This window comes from Oncorhynchus keta, chromosome 28, assembly GCF_023373465.1.
Source record: "Oncorhynchus keta strain PuntledgeMale-10-30-2019 chromosome 28, Oket_V2, whole genome shotgun sequence".
In the NCBI taxonomy this organism is placed as follows: Eukaryota; Metazoa; Chordata; class Actinopteri; order Salmoniformes; family Salmonidae; genus Oncorhynchus; species Oncorhynchus keta.
The window spans coordinates 22,537,101-22,554,671 of record NC_068448.1 but is presented as its reverse complement, the minus strand read 5'-3'; the positions used below and the strand labels follow the sequence as shown (position 1 = coordinate 22,554,671).

The window sequence follows — 17,571 nt, the reverse complement described above, 5'->3', positions numbered from 1 at the left end:
TAACTGTCAAGTGTAGACACAGCCTAATACACACACTTGGCAAAAAATATTGCTTTGCATAACACATGTTATGTTAGAATAGAAATGACATTTTCTGAAATGAGTAACACCAACACTAATTATAAAGTCAATTTAAGCAATTGAGTCATCACCGGGCAAGATTGCAAAGGAGGTTGTGAGGAGATTGTAAACAAATGTAGGAATATTCAATTGAAAGCTCAAACAACTGTCCTCTTGTAGCTCCAGTGTGTGGCTGACAGAATAGGAACACAACCAGGACGTGTTCCATCTATTTTTTATTTTCTGATCATTTTAAATGCAGAATAAAATTGGAATAATGACTCCTATATTCCCCATGCAAACTATTTAAAGCTGACAGTTAGCTGTACGACATTGTGTTTTCGTGCATACATCATTCGCATCATGGACATGTGCTTTCTAAAGGTATTGTAACCATGAATTCAAAGGCTCTATGTTCTGTATATAATAGCATTCACTCAAATGAAAGGTGGCTGAATATCTAGAGGTGGTTGAATGTCTATTCTGCGTTTTAATAAAGCTGATTCTATCCTCCACCCTTCCTCTATTCAGCTGACTAGAAGAACTGTGATGAAAATAGAAACTAACTGGGAATCATTCAAAATACAGTACCAGTCAAACATTTTGACACACCTACTTATTCAAGGGCTTTTCTTTATTTTTTACTATTTTCGACACTAGAATAGTAGTGAAGACATCAAAACTGAAAAAACAAACATGGAATCATGTAGTAACCAAATCTAAATATATTTTAGATTCTTCAAAGTAGACACCCTTTGTCTTGATTCCTGATGACAGCTTTGCACACTCTTGGCATTCTCTCAACCAGCTTCCAACAGTCTTGAAGGAGTTCCCACATATGCTGAGCACTTGTTGGCTGCTTTTCCTTCACTCTGCGGTCCAACTCATCACAAACCATCTCAATTGGGTTGAGGTCGGGTGATCATGGAGGCCAGATGCAGCACTCCATCACTCTCCTTCTTGTTCAAATAGCCCTTACATAGCCTGAAGGTTTGTTGGGTCATTGTCCTGTTGAAAAACAAATTATAGTCCCACTCAGCGCAAACCACATGGGATGGCGTATTGCTTCAGAATGCTGTGGTAGCCATGCTGGTTAAGTGTTTCTTGAATTCTAAATAAATCACTGACAGTGTAACCAGCAAAGCACCCCCACACCATCACACCTCCTCCTTCATGCTTCGCAGTGGGAACCACACGTGTGGAGATAATCCGTTCACCTTTCCTGTGGCAATCCTTGTGAGAGCCAGTTTCATCATATCGTTTGAATGTTTTTGCAAATGCACTTGAAGAAACTTTCAAAGTTCTTGAAATTTTCCGGATTGACTGACATTCATGTCTTAAAGTAATGATGGACTGTCGTTTCTCTTTGCTTAGTTGAGCTTTTCTTGCCATAATATGGACTTGGTCTTTTACCAAATAGGGATATCTTCTGTATACCACCCCTACCTTGTCACAACACAACTGATTGACTCAAATGCATTAAGAAAGACAGAAATTCCACAAATTAACTTTTAACAAGGCACACCTGTTAATTGAAATGCATTCCAGGTGGCTACCTCATGAAGCTGGTTGAGAGAATGCCAAGACTACAAAGCTGTCATCAAGACAAAGTGTGACTTTGAAGAATTTAGATTTTTTTTTTTTTTGGTTACCACATGATTCCATGTGTTATTTCATCATTTTGATGTTTTCAGTATTATTCCACAATGTAGAAAATATAAAAAAATAAAGAAAAACCCTGGAATGAGTAGGTGTGTCCAAACTTTTGACTGGTACTGTAGATCGGAAAGAAATAATTACAAAAAGCCTCTGAATAACGTCTTCCATACCATCCTCCAATTCAATATCTGATATTCACTATTGTTGTTAGCCAATAGTTATATGAGCCCAGTTCTAGAGCCAGCAGGCTCTGTACTATATAACATGGGCAGCTGAATGAGCCCATTGATGGAGTAAATGAGAGTGAAGTGGCTGAATGTGCACATTGATGCTCTGGTACAGTGGAGTACAGTGAGTCTGTGTGGCTGGGACTGTGAACACACACTGGTACCAGAGCAGAGCAGAGTAGAGCAAGACCATGCTAACAGGGCGAGGCTATGCCATTGCTGGCCTGGCTATAACAGATTACACCAGTCACCTCTGAGACACACACACACATACAGCCTCAGGAGCCTGAAGGTCAGCACACTTGTTTGGTAACACATGTCTTAAACCATGCATCATTTTGCCTTGATCAGAAACATGACAGCTGTCATAGCTTCTATGATAATTCTTGACAAATGGCCTTTCAATGCCACGTGGTCCAAAGTTCTATCTTTGCTGGCTAACCAGTAGCTGAGATCTATACATTCTGTTTTTACAGGAGCACTGTGTTAACAGGCATCAATTACAGTATACACACAACTGCAGTGTACACACAACTGAAACAACACTTCCCACCTGTTTTGTGCAAGTCATTATTATGTTTCCAAGTTCATCTCATGCTTTTCCCTGTTCCTCTAAAGCAGGGTACAGTAGATTTCCATTGTGAATATCAATGTGAATGTCAGTGTGAATATAAATACTGTTAACTGTGATTGACTGGCACCCTCTCCAGCCCTCTTGCATGGCATAGATATCCTGCTTGTTTTGCCCTACGCCTTGCCATGTAATCATTGACTGATCTTTTGTCATGCAAACTTGACCATGATGACAAAGAAATTATGCCCACTCCATGTTGTTTTTGTATAGGGACGAGCATGGTTAATTAAATATTTGAATATCTGAATGGACTTTTGTATTTGATTACTTGGGAGAGTATTACATTTTGAGAATAAAAAAATATAGGCCTATTAGCAATGAAAAGGCTTCAAATGATCTATGTGGCGTTGCTAAATAGCCTACAAGGATAGACCATTCATTACATTTGAAATTGAAATAAAACAACAGTTTTATGACAGTTTTTATGAGTGCACCCCTTAAAAAAAATGCACAGCAAAAAAATGCATAGCAAGTGAAGTGGGAGATTTCTAATCAATATGAAATGGATCAACCAACAGGTGGACTGTTGTTTCATATGAATGGAGTTGTTGTAGACAAGTATGGGGAGCGCAACAAAATAGCCTCAAGCTACTTTAGCTACATTGAACAAAAATATAAATGCAACATGTAAAGTGTTGGTCCTATGTTTCATGAGCTGAAATAAAAGATCCCAGAAATGTGTTTACAACCCTGTTAGTGGGCTTTGCTCATTTGCCAAGATAATCGATCCATCTGACAGGTCATATCAAGAAGCTGATTAAACAGCATGATCATTACCCAGGTGCACCTTGTGCTGGGGACAATAAAAGTCCACTCTAAAATGTGCAGTTTTGTCACACAACACAATTCCACAGATGTCTTTGATGGAGTGTGCATATTTAAAAAAATGTTTTTTAACCAGGTAGGGCAGTTGAGAACAAGTTCTCATTTACAACTGCGACCTGGCCAGCAAAGCAGTGCGACAAAAACGACAACACAGAGTTACACATGGGGTTAACAAACGTACAGTCAACAACACAATAGAAAAACACATGTACAGTGTGGGCAAATGTAGTAAGGTTAGGGAGGTAAGGCAATAAATAGGCCATAGTGGTGAAATAATTAGAATTTAGCATTAACACTGGAGTGATAGATGTGCAGATGATAATGTGCAAGTAGAGATACTGGGAGAAAAAAGAGCAAAAAAATAAATAACAATATGGGGATGAGGTACAGGTACAGTGATCGGTAAGCTGCTCTGACAGCAACATAAATTGGCATGCAGGAATGTCCACCAGAGCTGTTGCCAGAGACTTATAATAGTCTTTTCTTTACCATAAACTGCCTCCAACGTCGTTTTTAAAAATTGGGCAGTATGTCCAACTGGCCTCACAACCGCAAACCATGTGTACACGCTCCAGCCCAGAACCTCTACATAACGTGACAAGATCCTGAGGACCATTGTCGTGCCATTCATCCGCCGTCATCATCACCTCATGTTTAGCATGAGGTGCACCAGCATGATAGTGCACAAACCCATGTCACAAGGATCTATACACAATTACTGAAAGCTGAAAATGTCCCAGTTCTTCCATGTCCTGCATATTAACTAGACGTCACCCATTGAGCATGTTTGAGATGATCTCAATTGAGTGTACAACAGCGAGTTAGAGTTCCCGACAATATCCAGAAACTTCCCACAGCCATTGAAGAGGAGTGGGACAACATTCCACAGGCCACAATCAACAGTCTGATCAACTCTATGTGAAGGAGATGTGTCGGGTTGCTTGAGGCAAATGGTGGTCAAATCAGATACTGACTGGTTTTCTGATCCACACAGCAAACTATAGTTTTGGCAAGTCGGTTAGGACATCTACTTGGTGCATGACACAAGTAATTTTCCCAACAATTGTTTACAGACAGATTATTTCACTTATAATTCACTGTATCACAATTCCAGTGGGTCAGAAGTTTACATACACTAAGCTGACTGTGGCTTTAAATAGCTTGGAAAATTCCAGAAAATGTTATGGCTTTAGAAGCTTCTGATAGGCTAATTGACATAATTTGAGTCAATTGGAGGTGTACCTGTGGATGTATTTTAAGGCCTAACTTCAAACTCGCTGCCTCTTTGCTTGACATCATGGGAAAATCAAAAGAAATCAGCCAAGACCTCAGAAAAAAATGGTAGACCTCCACAAGTTTGGTTCATTCTTGGGAGCAATTTCCAAATGCCTGAAGGCACCACGTTCCTCTGTACAAACAATAGCTCACAAGTATAAACACCATGGGACCACACAGATCAATCTCAGAACAACAGCAAAGGACCTTGTGAAGATGCTGGAGGAAATAGGTACAAAAGTATCTACAGTATATCCACAGACAAAGATCATACTTTTTGGAGAAATGTCCTCTGGTCTGATGAAACAAAAATAGAACTGTTTGGCCATAATAACCATTGTTATGTTTGAAGGAAAAAGGGGGAGGCTTGCAAGCCGAAGAACACCATCCCAACCGTGAAGCACGGCGGTGGCAGCGTCATGTTGTGGGGGTGCTTTGCTGCCGGAGTGACTGGGGCACCTCACAAAATAGATGGCATCATGAGGTTGGAAAATTATGTGGATATATTGAAGCAACATCTCAAGACATCAGTCATGAAGTTAAAGCTTGGTCATAAATGGGTCTTCCAAATGGACAATGACCCCAGGCATACTTCCAAAGAGGTGGCCAAATTGGCTTAAGGACAACAAAGTCAAGGTATTGGAGTGGCCATCACAAAGCCCTGACCTCAATCCTATAGAAAATGTGTGGGCAGAACTGAAAAAGCGTGTGCGAGCAAGGAGGCCTACAAACCTGACTCAGTTACACCAGCTCTGTCAAGAGGAATGGGCCAAAATTCACCCAACTTATTGTGGGAAGCTTGTGGAAGGCTACCTGAAATGTTTGACCAAAGTTTTAAACAATTTAAAGGCAATGCTACCAAATACTAATTGAGTCTATGTAAACTTCTGACCCACTGGGAATGTGATGAAAGAAATAAAAGCTGAAATAAATAATTATCTCAACTATTATTCTGACATTTCACATTCTTAAAATTAAGTGGTGATCCTTACTAGGATATAATGTTAGGAATTATGAAAAACTGAGTTTAATGTATTTGTCTAAGGTGTACGTAAACTTCCGACTTCAACTGTATGTATTCCCAATCATGTGAAATCCATAGATTAGGGCCGAATTAATTTATTTAAATCCTTATCCTTATTGCATGTTGATTTAATATTTTATATTTTTGTTCAGTTAGCTGACTACCTTAGCTGGCTACTGTAGCTAGCTAGCTTCTTTACTATGATTTGATGCAGTCAAGACAAGCCCTAACAGATTGTCTATCTATCATACTGACTTGTTGCAGACATAAATGATCTAACTAGCACAAGTCGGTTTGTCTACTTCCTTTCTCTCCCTCTCTGCCACACATATAGACTGTCACACACACCGGCCCCTGCTCGTCTCTCGCCCCTCCCCCAACCTCCATCTGAAACAAGCAGAGCACAGGGCACAGGCTTTCTCGGGTCGCCCGAGCAAGTCTTAATTGAAGTAGAAAAAAATAATCATTACAAAATTAAAACTCATGTATTTCAACTATCCAGATATCCGAAAATATAATGATAATGAAATGCCCATCCCTATTTGTGAGTTCTGTCGATTTGAGAATTCCATTTAAAAAAAAACTCAAACACAGACAAGGTTGGATACAACCCTCTTGTGAGAAAGTGACATAGTGCGCTTATAGGTGAATATTGGTTTTAAACAACAATAAAGTATCCTTCAGTAAAAGTAAGGCATCTTTCATTCAATTGACCAGAACTATCATTGAAGGAAGCTCCTCTCCTCAAATCAGCTGACTGCTTTGCTATAAATCTAATATTTGTTGCTGGCCTGCTCCACTTTCACAACAATTAGCCTTCCACTCTGCTGTTCTTGAACAGGGTCTACACACACTGATCCATGTCTTTTTTTCTCTCAGTGCTTTGCAAATGCATTGCAGCAAAAATAATAGAAGGGGAGAGATCCATAGTGAGCGCATGCAGCCTCTCTGTCTGTGTGTCTGGTCTTGAGCCATGGGGGAGATGAGTGTATGTTCAGATCTGGGACAAAGACATACCTCACTGTTTATTTCATGAGTCCCATGAAGAGTGTATGAGGAAGGGGATATGAGCTGTGTGCTAAGGGAGATACCATGGAGGAGACTACAAAAATGGAGGAGACTACAACATGGAGGAGACTACAAAGAGATGACAAATGAAACTGTCTCATTTAGTATATGACAGAGACAGAGCCCGTGGCTCACCATATATTGGGCTCGACTGCTTGGGGGAAACCAACCCACAACCCCTGTTTAGTCTATACAAAATCCCCTGCATGGAGACAGCAGTCCTAAAGAGACCCCTAAAAAAAGGAACTGAGTAGGACTGACTACCGCAGCACCACATAATAAACTGTACAGTATACTATGTCAATGAATCCATTGGATTGTGAACAGACTTGATTCTGAGAGGAGAGCATATCCATATCAGTATTCATGAAATATCTTACATGAGGTGGAAACTAAAAACATTCAAAGGATTATGTGACAAATGGTGTTGGAAGCCCTGATTTGGAGATGAGGAGCTGCTCCTCTGACATTTAAATGAGACAAAGTAGAGTGACGGAAATACCAATCTATAGACAGAATAGTTGAATTCCTCACAGTGAATGCCAAAGGGAAGCAAGGGAAGGATACAGTGGGTGTCACCTGGTGATGTGGGTAATCAGACTGACCTATCAAAATGGTCAAATTGCAAACAAAGTGGAAAGTACCAACAGATATACAATTAAAATCCTCCTATTTCTTCAAATCTGTTTTCCACAAGCAACTGGAACAATCTCTATTCCTCAGGTTTGCACACTCTGAATAATAGGGACATGCACATACACACATGTCCTTGAAAGAGGCTATTTGGACATACCATAGAGCACCTGTTACAGTTTGGCACATTTTTCAGATGTAAGTGGTATATTTTCAAAACGGCAAAAGTACAAAAATCTAAACTGATAACACTTTTAATACCCCCTATCTTATGTTCAGAACCCTTGCAATATTTGAGTAAATAAAGTATCATTTTCCATACAGTATTTGACTATATTGACCAGAACTATCACAGGCACCATTTTTTAAATCATTTGTATCCAATGGTAGGTTGTGAGCATGTTGAGAAATATTGTATGTCAGTCTTACAGTTTCATTATCCTCAGACCTATTATCCTATTTGTAGGACAAATCATCCCAAATAGGGGTATTGAAAAGCAGTTGGCTACTGTAAAAACATAGCACGGTGGTGTATGCCCTTTCTGCTCCATGCAACATTGTACAAGATCACCTTTTCGATGTGACTTGTCGACTGATAGAGTATTGTCTGTCTCTGTGCTTGATATTCATCAGCTTACAGTGAGTGTATTGATGACATTCAGATAATGAGTGGAATATATTGTTATATATAACCCAGGTATTTTACCAGTGCGTTGTACACCACACCATAATTCCAAATGGTAGCACAAATGGTAGCACACTTTTTCCTATTAAAGCACACTGGCTGAAGGAGAATGGTGATACTGTATCAGTTGTCGTAGGAAGTCACATGGAAAAGGTGATCTTGTACAATGTGCAGAAAAGGCACACATGCTACATTTTTACAGTAGCCAACTGCTTTACAATACCTCTTATTTATGATGATTTGTCCTATGTATGTACTGTATGAGGATAACGAAACTGTAAGACTGACATTTCATAACATGCTCACAACTTGCCATTGGATGCAACAAAAAATAATAATAATTTGCATGTCAAGTTATAGTCAAATACTGTATGGAAAATTATATTTTACCATCCACTATTCTTTATATTCAGTTCATAAAAAATAATTGTTTTGAAATGTGTTTCTCCTTTTTGCTATTGTATTAAATGGTAGTTTAAAGCTCCAGTGCTTTTCCTGTGTTTTATATATATTTCCACACTATGAGGTTGGAATAATTCAGTGAAATTCAGCCTGTTGTGGTGGGATGGAGTTTTGACCTGCCTAGTGACATCACCAAGCGATAAATTAGTTAAAATCTTATTCAGGATAGGGGGCAGCATTTTCACTTTTGGATAAATAGCGTGCCCAAATTCAACTTCCTGCTACTCATCCCCATAATATAAGATATGCATATTATTAGTTTCTAAAACTGTTTGAATCATGTCTGTGAGTATAACAGAACTTATGTAGCAGGCAAAACCCAGAGGACAAACCATTCAGAGTTTTTTTTTAGGTCACTGTCTATCCAACGAGCTTTCATTGGGTAACCAGATTTCTAAGGGACTTGTTTGCAGTTCCTACCACTTCCACTGGATGTCATCAGGCTTTAGAAATTGGTTGAGGTTATTCCTTTGTGTAATGAATAAGTATGGCCATCTTGAATGAGTGTCACTTGAAGTGTACTTTTTGAGAGATGACTCGAAAAGTAGCGTCAGTTTGTTGTCTTCCTGTATTGAACACAGATAGTCCCGTCTTCAATTTGATCAATTAGTAACATTGAAAAATACCTAAAGTTGTATTACAAAAGTAGTTTGAAATGTTTTGGCAAAGTTTACAGGTTACTTTTGAGATATTTTGTAGTGACGTTGCGCAAATTGGAAGCTGTGTTTATCTTGATCAAACACGCCAAATAAATGGACATTTTGGATATATATCGACGGAATTAATCGAAGAAAAGGACCATTTGTGATGTTTATGGGACATATTGGAGTGCCAACAAAAGAAGCTCGTCAAAGGTAAGGCATGATTTATATTTTATTTCTGCGTTTTGTGTCGCGCCTGCAGGGTTGAAATATGCTACTCTCTCTTTCTTTACTGTTGTGCTATCATCAGATAATAGCATCTTATGCTTTCGCCGAAAAGCCTTTTTGAAATCTGACATGTTGGCTGGATTCACAACGAGTGTAGCTTTAATTTGGTATCTTACATGTGTGATTTAATGAAAGTTAGATTTTTATAGAATTTTATTTGAATTTGGCGCTCTGCATTTTCCCTGGCTATTGGCCAAGTGGGACGCAAGCGTCCCGCCTATCCCAGAGAGGTTAGACCAATAAGAGAGTTTTCCCTCTTGACAGACAGTAGGACACTGTCAGACAGTCCTTGCTAAATTGTTGCTTGAGAATTTGCTCTTTGCTAAGAAGCAATTTTTTTTTTTTTTTACCGTTTTTATTGAAAACAATCACAGTAAGGTACTTAATTGTTACCCAGAAATTATTTGATATTGAGATAAAAACGGCTGCATTGGACCTTTTATATTGCTAAATGGTGAGTCTATCTTTATCTGATATATTGGTGACTAAACAAAGTGTTCTCATATTTCATGGAAAACTTGGGCTTGATTTTGGATGAATGACTCAGGTGTGAAACCGCACTGAATGCACAATCAAAGCTTATAAACATAAGATGGGGGCATAAGTGTTATCAGTTTTGAGTTTTGTAATTAGAGATTTGAAAATATACCACTTATATCAAAAAATGTTCTGACAAAGTGATTGAAAAATGTTTTATGTACAGAAACTTTGATTATACATCATTGGGGTTTCACATATCTTTCACCCCTGAGTCAACCCACCTCTAGAATCCAATCCATTGGCCAGCATGCATTCACTGGAAAATAAACTGGATGATCTCTATCTTGTTTCACCGAGTCATGGCTGAATGAAGACACAGATCATATTGAGCTGGCTTGGTTTTCTGTGCATTGGCAGGACAGAACAGCTACGTATGGTAAGACGAGGGGTGAGGGTGTGTGTCTATTTGTCAATAACAGCTGGTGCGCAATGTCTAATATTAAAGAAGTTTCAAGGTATTGCTCGCCTGAGATAGAGTACCCTATGATAAGCTGTAGATCACACTATCTACCGAGATAATTTTAATCTATATTATTTGTAGCCGTCAATTTATCACCAGAAACCGATGCTGACACTAAGACCACACTCAACGAGCTGTATAAGGCCATAAAGCAAACAAGAAAATGCTCATCCAGAAGTGCCGCTCCTAGTGGCCGGGGGACTTTAATGCAGGCAAACTTAAATCCGCTTTACCTCATTTCTACCAGCATATCACAGGTGCAAGCAGAGGGGAAAAAAACTCTAGACCACCTTTACTCAACACACAGGGGTGCATACAAAGCTCTGCCTTGCCCTCCATTTGGAAAATCTGACCATAATTCTATCCTCCTGATTCCTGCTTACAAGCAAAAACTAAAGCAGGAAGTACCAGTGACTCACTCATTATGGAAATGGTCAGATGGCGCGGATGCTATGCTACAGGACTGTTTTGCTAGCACAGACTAGAATATGTTCTGGAATTCATCCAATGGCATTGAGGAGTATACCACCTCAGTCTCCGGCTTCATCAATAAGTGCATCGAAGATGCCGTCCCCACGGTGACAGTACGTATATATCTCAACCAGAAGCCATGGATTACAGGCAACATCCGCACCGAGCTAAAGGCTAGTGCTGCCGCTTTCAAGGAGCGGGACACTAATCCGGAGGCTTATAAAAAATCCTGCTATGCCCTCTGACAAACCATCAAACAGGCAAAATGTCAATACAGGACTAAGATTGAATCCTATCACACCGGCCCAGACACTCTTCGAATGTGGCAGGGCTTGCAAACTATTACGGATTACAAAGGGAAACCCAGCCGCAAGCTGTCCAGTGACATGAGTCTACCAGATGAGCTAAATGCCTTTTATGTTCACTTCAAGGTAAGCAACACTGAAGCATGCATGAGAGCAACAGCTGTTCCGGAAAGCTGTGTGATCATGCTCTCCGTAGCCAATGTGAACAAGACCTTTTAACAGGTAAACATCCACAATGCCAAACTGCAGTCAGGTCAAGACCCTCGTGAGGACAACGAGCAAGTAAATAAGCTTTCCTGAGATGGTTTCCGACCATTTGGGCAAAAGTTATTCTGTTTTGCAAACTCGCAGTTTCATCAGCTGTCCACGTGTTTTGTCTCAGACGATCCCGCAGGTGAAGATGCCGGATGTGGAAGTCCTGGGCTGGCATGGCTACACGTGGTCTGCAGTTGTGAGGCCGAATAGACTTACTGCCAAATTCTCTAAAATGAGTTGGAGGCGGCTTATAGTAGATACACGAACATTACATTTTCTGGCAACAGCTCTGGTGGACATTCCTGCAGTCAGCAAGCCAATGGCATGCTCCCTCAAAACATTATTTTGATTCAGTAGTTATCAGTTTTGATCAGTTTCAGTAAGTGTTAGTTTATTTATATTGTTAACAAATGAAAAGAAAATTATATCAAAAGTAAAGTGAAAATTGTATTTTGAAAATCAGATAGATTGAATATACAGTGGGGCAAAAAAGTATTTAGTCAGCCACCAATTGTGCAAGTTCATCATAGGTACACTTCAACTATGACAGACAAAATGAGAAAAAAATATATAAACTTTTGTTATTGACAAATACGTATTTTCCACCATAATTTGCAAATAAATTCATTAAAAATCCTACAATGTGATTTTATGGATTTTTTCCCCCCTCATTTTGTCTGTCATAGTTGAAGTGTACCTATGATGAAAATTACAGGCCTTTCTCATCTTTTTAAGTGGGAGAACTTGCACAATTGGTGGCTGACTAAATACTTTTTTGCCCCACTGTATATCCAAATTGAAAGATTTATTTGGTGCAGTCAACAGGTGAATTTGTTTGTTGTATTTAGCCAATTGAAAATGGGCTTAGTATTTTTAAACATGAGCCACAAACTTTTGAAATTGCAGGAAAGTGATTGAAAAAAAACTGTACTAGGAAACATATAGAAATGCATTCTGTTCAGCAGTTATCAAACTATTAAAAACTCAGCAAAAAAAGAAAAGTCCTCTCTCTGCGTTTATTTTCAGCAAACTTAACGTGTAAATATTTGTATGAACATAACAAGATTCAACAACAGACAAACTGAACAAGTTCTACAGACATGTGACTAACAGAAATGGAATAATGTGACCCTGAACAAAGGGGGGGTATCTTGTGTGACCACCAGCTGCATTAAGTACTGCAGTGCATCTCCTCCTCATGGACTGCATCAGATTTGCCAGTTCTTGCTGTGAGATGTTACCCCACTCTTCCACCAAGGCATCTGCAAGTTCCCAGACATTTCTGGGGTGAATGGCCCTAGCCCTTGCCCTCTGATCCAACAGGTTCCAGACATGCTCAATGGGATTGAGATCCGGACTCTTCGCTGGCCATGGCAGAACACTGACATTCCTGTCTTGCAGGAAATCACGCACAGAACGAGCAGTATGGCTGGTGGCATTGTCATGCTGGAGTGTCATGTCAGGATGAGCCTGCAGGAATGGTACCACATGAGGATGTCTTCCCTGTAACGCACAGCGTTGAGATTTCCGGCTATGACAACAAGCTCAGTGCGATGATGCTGTCACACACCGCCCCAGACCATGACGGGCCCTCCACCTCCAAATCGATCCCGCTCCAGAGTACAGGCCCGCTCATTCCTTCGACAATAAACGCGAATCCGACCATCACCCCCGGTGAGACAAAACCACGATTCGTCTGTAAAAACAATTTTTTCCAGTCCTGTCTGGTCCAGCGACGGTGAGTTTGCCGGTGACGTCTGGTGAGGACCTGCCTTTACAACTTAATTGCCTACCGTTTGTAAGCTGTTAGTGTCCTAATAACCGTTCCACAGGTGCATGTTCATTAATTGTTTATGGTTCATTGAACAAGCATGGGAAACCCTTTACAATGAAGATCTGTGAAGTTATTTGGATTTTTACGAATAATCCTTGAAAGGCAGGGTCCTGAAAAATGTTTACGTTAAGTAGGCACTACATCATTTGGTTCAGTAGTTTTAATTTTAATTAAGAGATAGTTAATTGTATTGTTAACAAATGACAAGAAATCACATCAAAAGTAAAGTGAATATTGTATTTTGAAAGCAGATACTTACAATGAATATGTATTCAAATTGAAACAGTGATTTGTTGCAGTGAACAACTGACTTTGTGAATTTGTTTGTTGTACTCAATGAGTCAATGAGTTGTTATCAATAAAAACATCACAATAAGGTGCAGAGCGTTCGATTTGCCTGCTGAGGGGCAAGGAGACCAGCATCTCTTCTTAAACCATTAATAAGTGTGTGATGTTTTCAATGGATTGTTAAATAAATGTTAACTATTTGTTTGCAATATCACCACAGTCAGAACTACAACTTTCAGATTACTCCATGCAAAACAATTGTGCACATTAAGCTCTATCATCATCAGAGTTATAGGCCACTGCCAGTAACTGCATTCTTTTCATGATCAGTAAACATCACTTTTGATCATGGAATTTCAGATAAATGAGGGTAGCCTCACGAAATCTATCAATATTGGCCACCATTAATTGGATATTTGAGTGATAGAAAATAAAAGTGAACTATACCTGACAAGTATGAGTGGTTTAGGTTGATTTCCCATCCTTTGTGGGCTCGGCCTGTCAAACATCAGAAGGGCACATTTTCCGATGCACTGTTAACTGATAATGTTCACTTTGCAAGCTACCGGTAGAAACTTTGTACAGTTGGCTAAACAACATAGGCCTACCTAGTGAAGTTAACTAACATGATCCCCTTTTCACATTGTTTTTAAGTGTTTCAATCGCGATTGCTGCTGACAGACATGATTGATGGACCACGTCAAATTGGCTAGCTAGCTAATAACAGATAATATCAATATAGCTAGTTAGCATGGTCATTTTCAGGGGATAAACTAGATAGCTATATCGAAATGTTGGTTTGCTTGCCATCTATGGTGGTGATGACAGTAGTCCGACTGACAACTTTACTAGGACGAGGACTTGCCGATCAAGCTCTTTCCAAAAGCCTTATCACAGATGAAGCAAGTTAAATTACACGTGTTGTTTCCTTAGCTAGCTAGCTAACTACATGCCAAATGGATCTGTCAACCCTCAGAATTTCCTAATGTGAACCATGCCTCGAACAAAAAAGATCTCAGAAGACCTAAGATTAAGAATTGCTGACTTACAAAAAGCTGGAAAGGGTTACAAAATCTCTAAAAGCCTTGATGTTCATCAATCCGTGTTAAGAGAAATGATCTATAAATGGAGAAAGTTCAGCCTTGTTGCTACTCTTCCTGGGAGTGTCTGTCCTGCAAATATGACTGCAAGAGCACAGCGCAGAATGCTCAATGAGGTTAAGAAGAATCCTAGTGTCAGCTAAAGACTTACAGAAATCTCTGGAAAACAATAACATCTCTGTTGACGAGTCTATGATTACGTAACATCTTAAACCAGAATGGTGTTCATGGGAGGACACCATGGAAGAAGCAACTGCTGTCCAAAAAAAAACGTTCGCAAAAAGTGCTCCTGGATGTTCCACAGCGCTACTGGCAAAATATTCTGTGGACAAATGAAACTACAGCTGAGTTGTTTGGAAGGAACACAACACTATGTGTGGAGAAAAAAACACACAGCACACCAACATCAAAATCTCATCCCAATTGTAAAGTATGGTGGAGGGAGCATCATGTTTTGGAGCTGCTTTGCTGCCTCAGGGCCTGGACAGCTTGCTATCATTGACGGAAAATGAATTCCCAAGTTTATCAAGACACTTTGCAGGAGAATATAAGGCTATCTGTCCGCCAATTGAACAACAACCCAAAACACAGAAGTAAATCAACAACAGAATGGCTTCAACAGAAGAAAACACACCTTCTGGAGTGGCCCAGTCAGTCCTGACCTCAACCCGATTGAGATGCTGTGGCATGACCTCAAGAGAGGAGTTCACACCAGACATCCCAAGAATATTACTGAACTGAAACAGTTTTGTAAAGAGGAATGTTCCAAAATTCCTCCTGACTATTGTGCAGTTCTGTTCCGCAACTACAGAAAACGTTTAGTTGAGGTTATTGCTGCCAAAGGAGGGTCAACCAATTATTAAAACGAAGGGTTCCCATACTTTTCCCACCCTGCACTGTGAATGTTTACACAGTGTGTTCAATAAAGACATGAAAATGTATAATTGCTTGTGTGTTATTAGTTTAAGCTGACTGTGTTTGTCTATTGTTATGACCTAGATGAAGATCAGATCAAATTTTATGACCAATGTATGCAGAAATCCAGGTATTTCCAAAGGGTTCACATACTTTTTCTTGCCACAGTACATGATCAATTGATGTTGACTAATCATGAAAGTATGCAGTTACTTGCTGAATAACTCTGATGATAGCGCTAAATGGGGAATAATTGGAAATGTGTCGTTCTGACTATGCTCTTCCAAGAGGTGATGATATTAAAACCAAATAGTTTAATTATTTATTTAACAATCTCTTGAAAACGCCATGTAGTTGCCAATGGTTTAAGTATAGCTAGGGGTCTCCTTGCCCCCCAGCAGCCAAATCGAACGCTCCGCACCGTATTGTGACGTTTTATTGATAATGGCCTATTGAAAATGTGAGTTTTGAAACACAAGCCATTTTGATTATCTGTTTTAAAGAGTTGTGCCTAGAGTTGTGAAAATGCACCAAAGTGATTGAAAACACCTAATTGTGGTGTTAATTCCTACATGTCTATAGGGAAGTATCCAGCAGGTCAGAGGAGGGAGACGCCACCTGAGTCCTCCATTTACACTATTACTGGAAAACCTAGGATACCGAACAGTACAACACAAAACATACACAGTGTGCACATGATCAGACAGATAGAAGACTTTAGAAACATGTGTTGTGCACACACACTCATACTGTGTATAGACTCTCCTTAACCAATCTGTAAGTGAGGAACCTGTTGCGTAAAGAGAGTCAATCAAATCAAGATCGCTTGATAGATTGATTAAATAGACTGATTTTGTTTACAGTTAACAACCTGTGTGTGTGTGTGTGTGTGTGTGTGTGTGTGTGTGTGTGTGTGTGTGTGTGTGTGTGTGTGTGTGTGTGTGTGTGTGTGTGTGTGTGTGTGTGTGTGTGTGTGTGTGTGTGTGTGAGCCACAGTGTCTACTCTAATTCAAACTCTGACGGGCCTCTCTCCCTCTTTACAGTCTTCTATCAGAGTTCCTGTCTGTGCAGCTTCCACTGAAACTCTCTTCTCTCCCTCTTCACCACCCTCCACCCTGCCAAGCCTCCTGTGCCTGTCAGTCAGTCAGGAAATCAGTGTTTAGCTGGGGTTGAGTCTGTAATAGCTGATGTTAAATAATGCAGCACAACCAGGGTCAATTGCATTGTCATTTTCAGGGAAGCAGGGAATGGTTTATAGCAAGCACAGCGATTTCAAACAGAAATCACACCCCTTGGTGACAAGCAGGCAGGCACACACAATCACACACAAGCACACACACACAGTAAAAGGTGCAGAGTAAGGTTGAACAGCTCTGTAAATGAGAATGCTATTCCCTCTTACCCTCCATACGCTCCAAAGGTGAAACTCCTCTTTCTCTGTGCCATGCCGGCTAATGGAGTGCGAAGTGGACCAAGAGTGTGTGAGTCAACTCAGCACTGAATGGAGCCTCTACTTCTGTCACTGACTCCCTCACGTCGAATCTGTGTGTGTATGAGAGGGAGTGTGTGGCTGTCTGCTCTGCTCCACTCCCCGTTCCTCCCTCCATCCCTCCCTTCCTTCCTCCCTCCCTCGTACCCTCGCTGACTCGCTCCATCCATCCCTCCCTCCCTCCCCTCTCACGCCTCCTCAACAAACAGGAGGAGGGGGGAAGGGGAGTTTAGGGGGCGGCTGACCATATCAGTCTCCCAGAGAATCAGTAGGAGCCCTCTTCATCCCCTTACCCTAGTCATTGTGCCCAGAGGGGACAGGAGGACAGGCACCAAATGTCTATCTCCTTATCTCCAATAGATTCATCATCGGATAAGGATTAATTCAATAGTTTGCTGATGGGTGCAATTAATGAGAGTACTATTTATACAAT

The 17,571-nt window shown here is 40.2% G+C and overlaps 1 protein-coding gene across 7 annotated transcripts in view; it reads right to left on the bottom strand.

Moving 5' to 3' along the window:
- The window catches only part of LOC118380075 (rap1 GTPase-activating protein 1-like), a 90,640-nt gene extending 73,442 nt beyond the window's left edge, over window positions 1-17,198 (bottom strand). For all 7 annotated transcript variants that reach the window (XM_052485121.1, XM_052485123.1, XM_052485122.1 and 4 more), the window contains exon 1: window positions 17,052-17,198. In XM_052485121.1, coding sequence (XP_052341081.1) covers window positions 17,052-17,095 — 44 coding nt within the window. In that variant the 5' untranslated portion in view covers window positions 17,096-17,198. The remainder of the gene's footprint in view (window positions 1-17,051) is intronic.
- Between the last annotated feature and the right edge of the window lie 373 nt (window positions 17,199-17,571).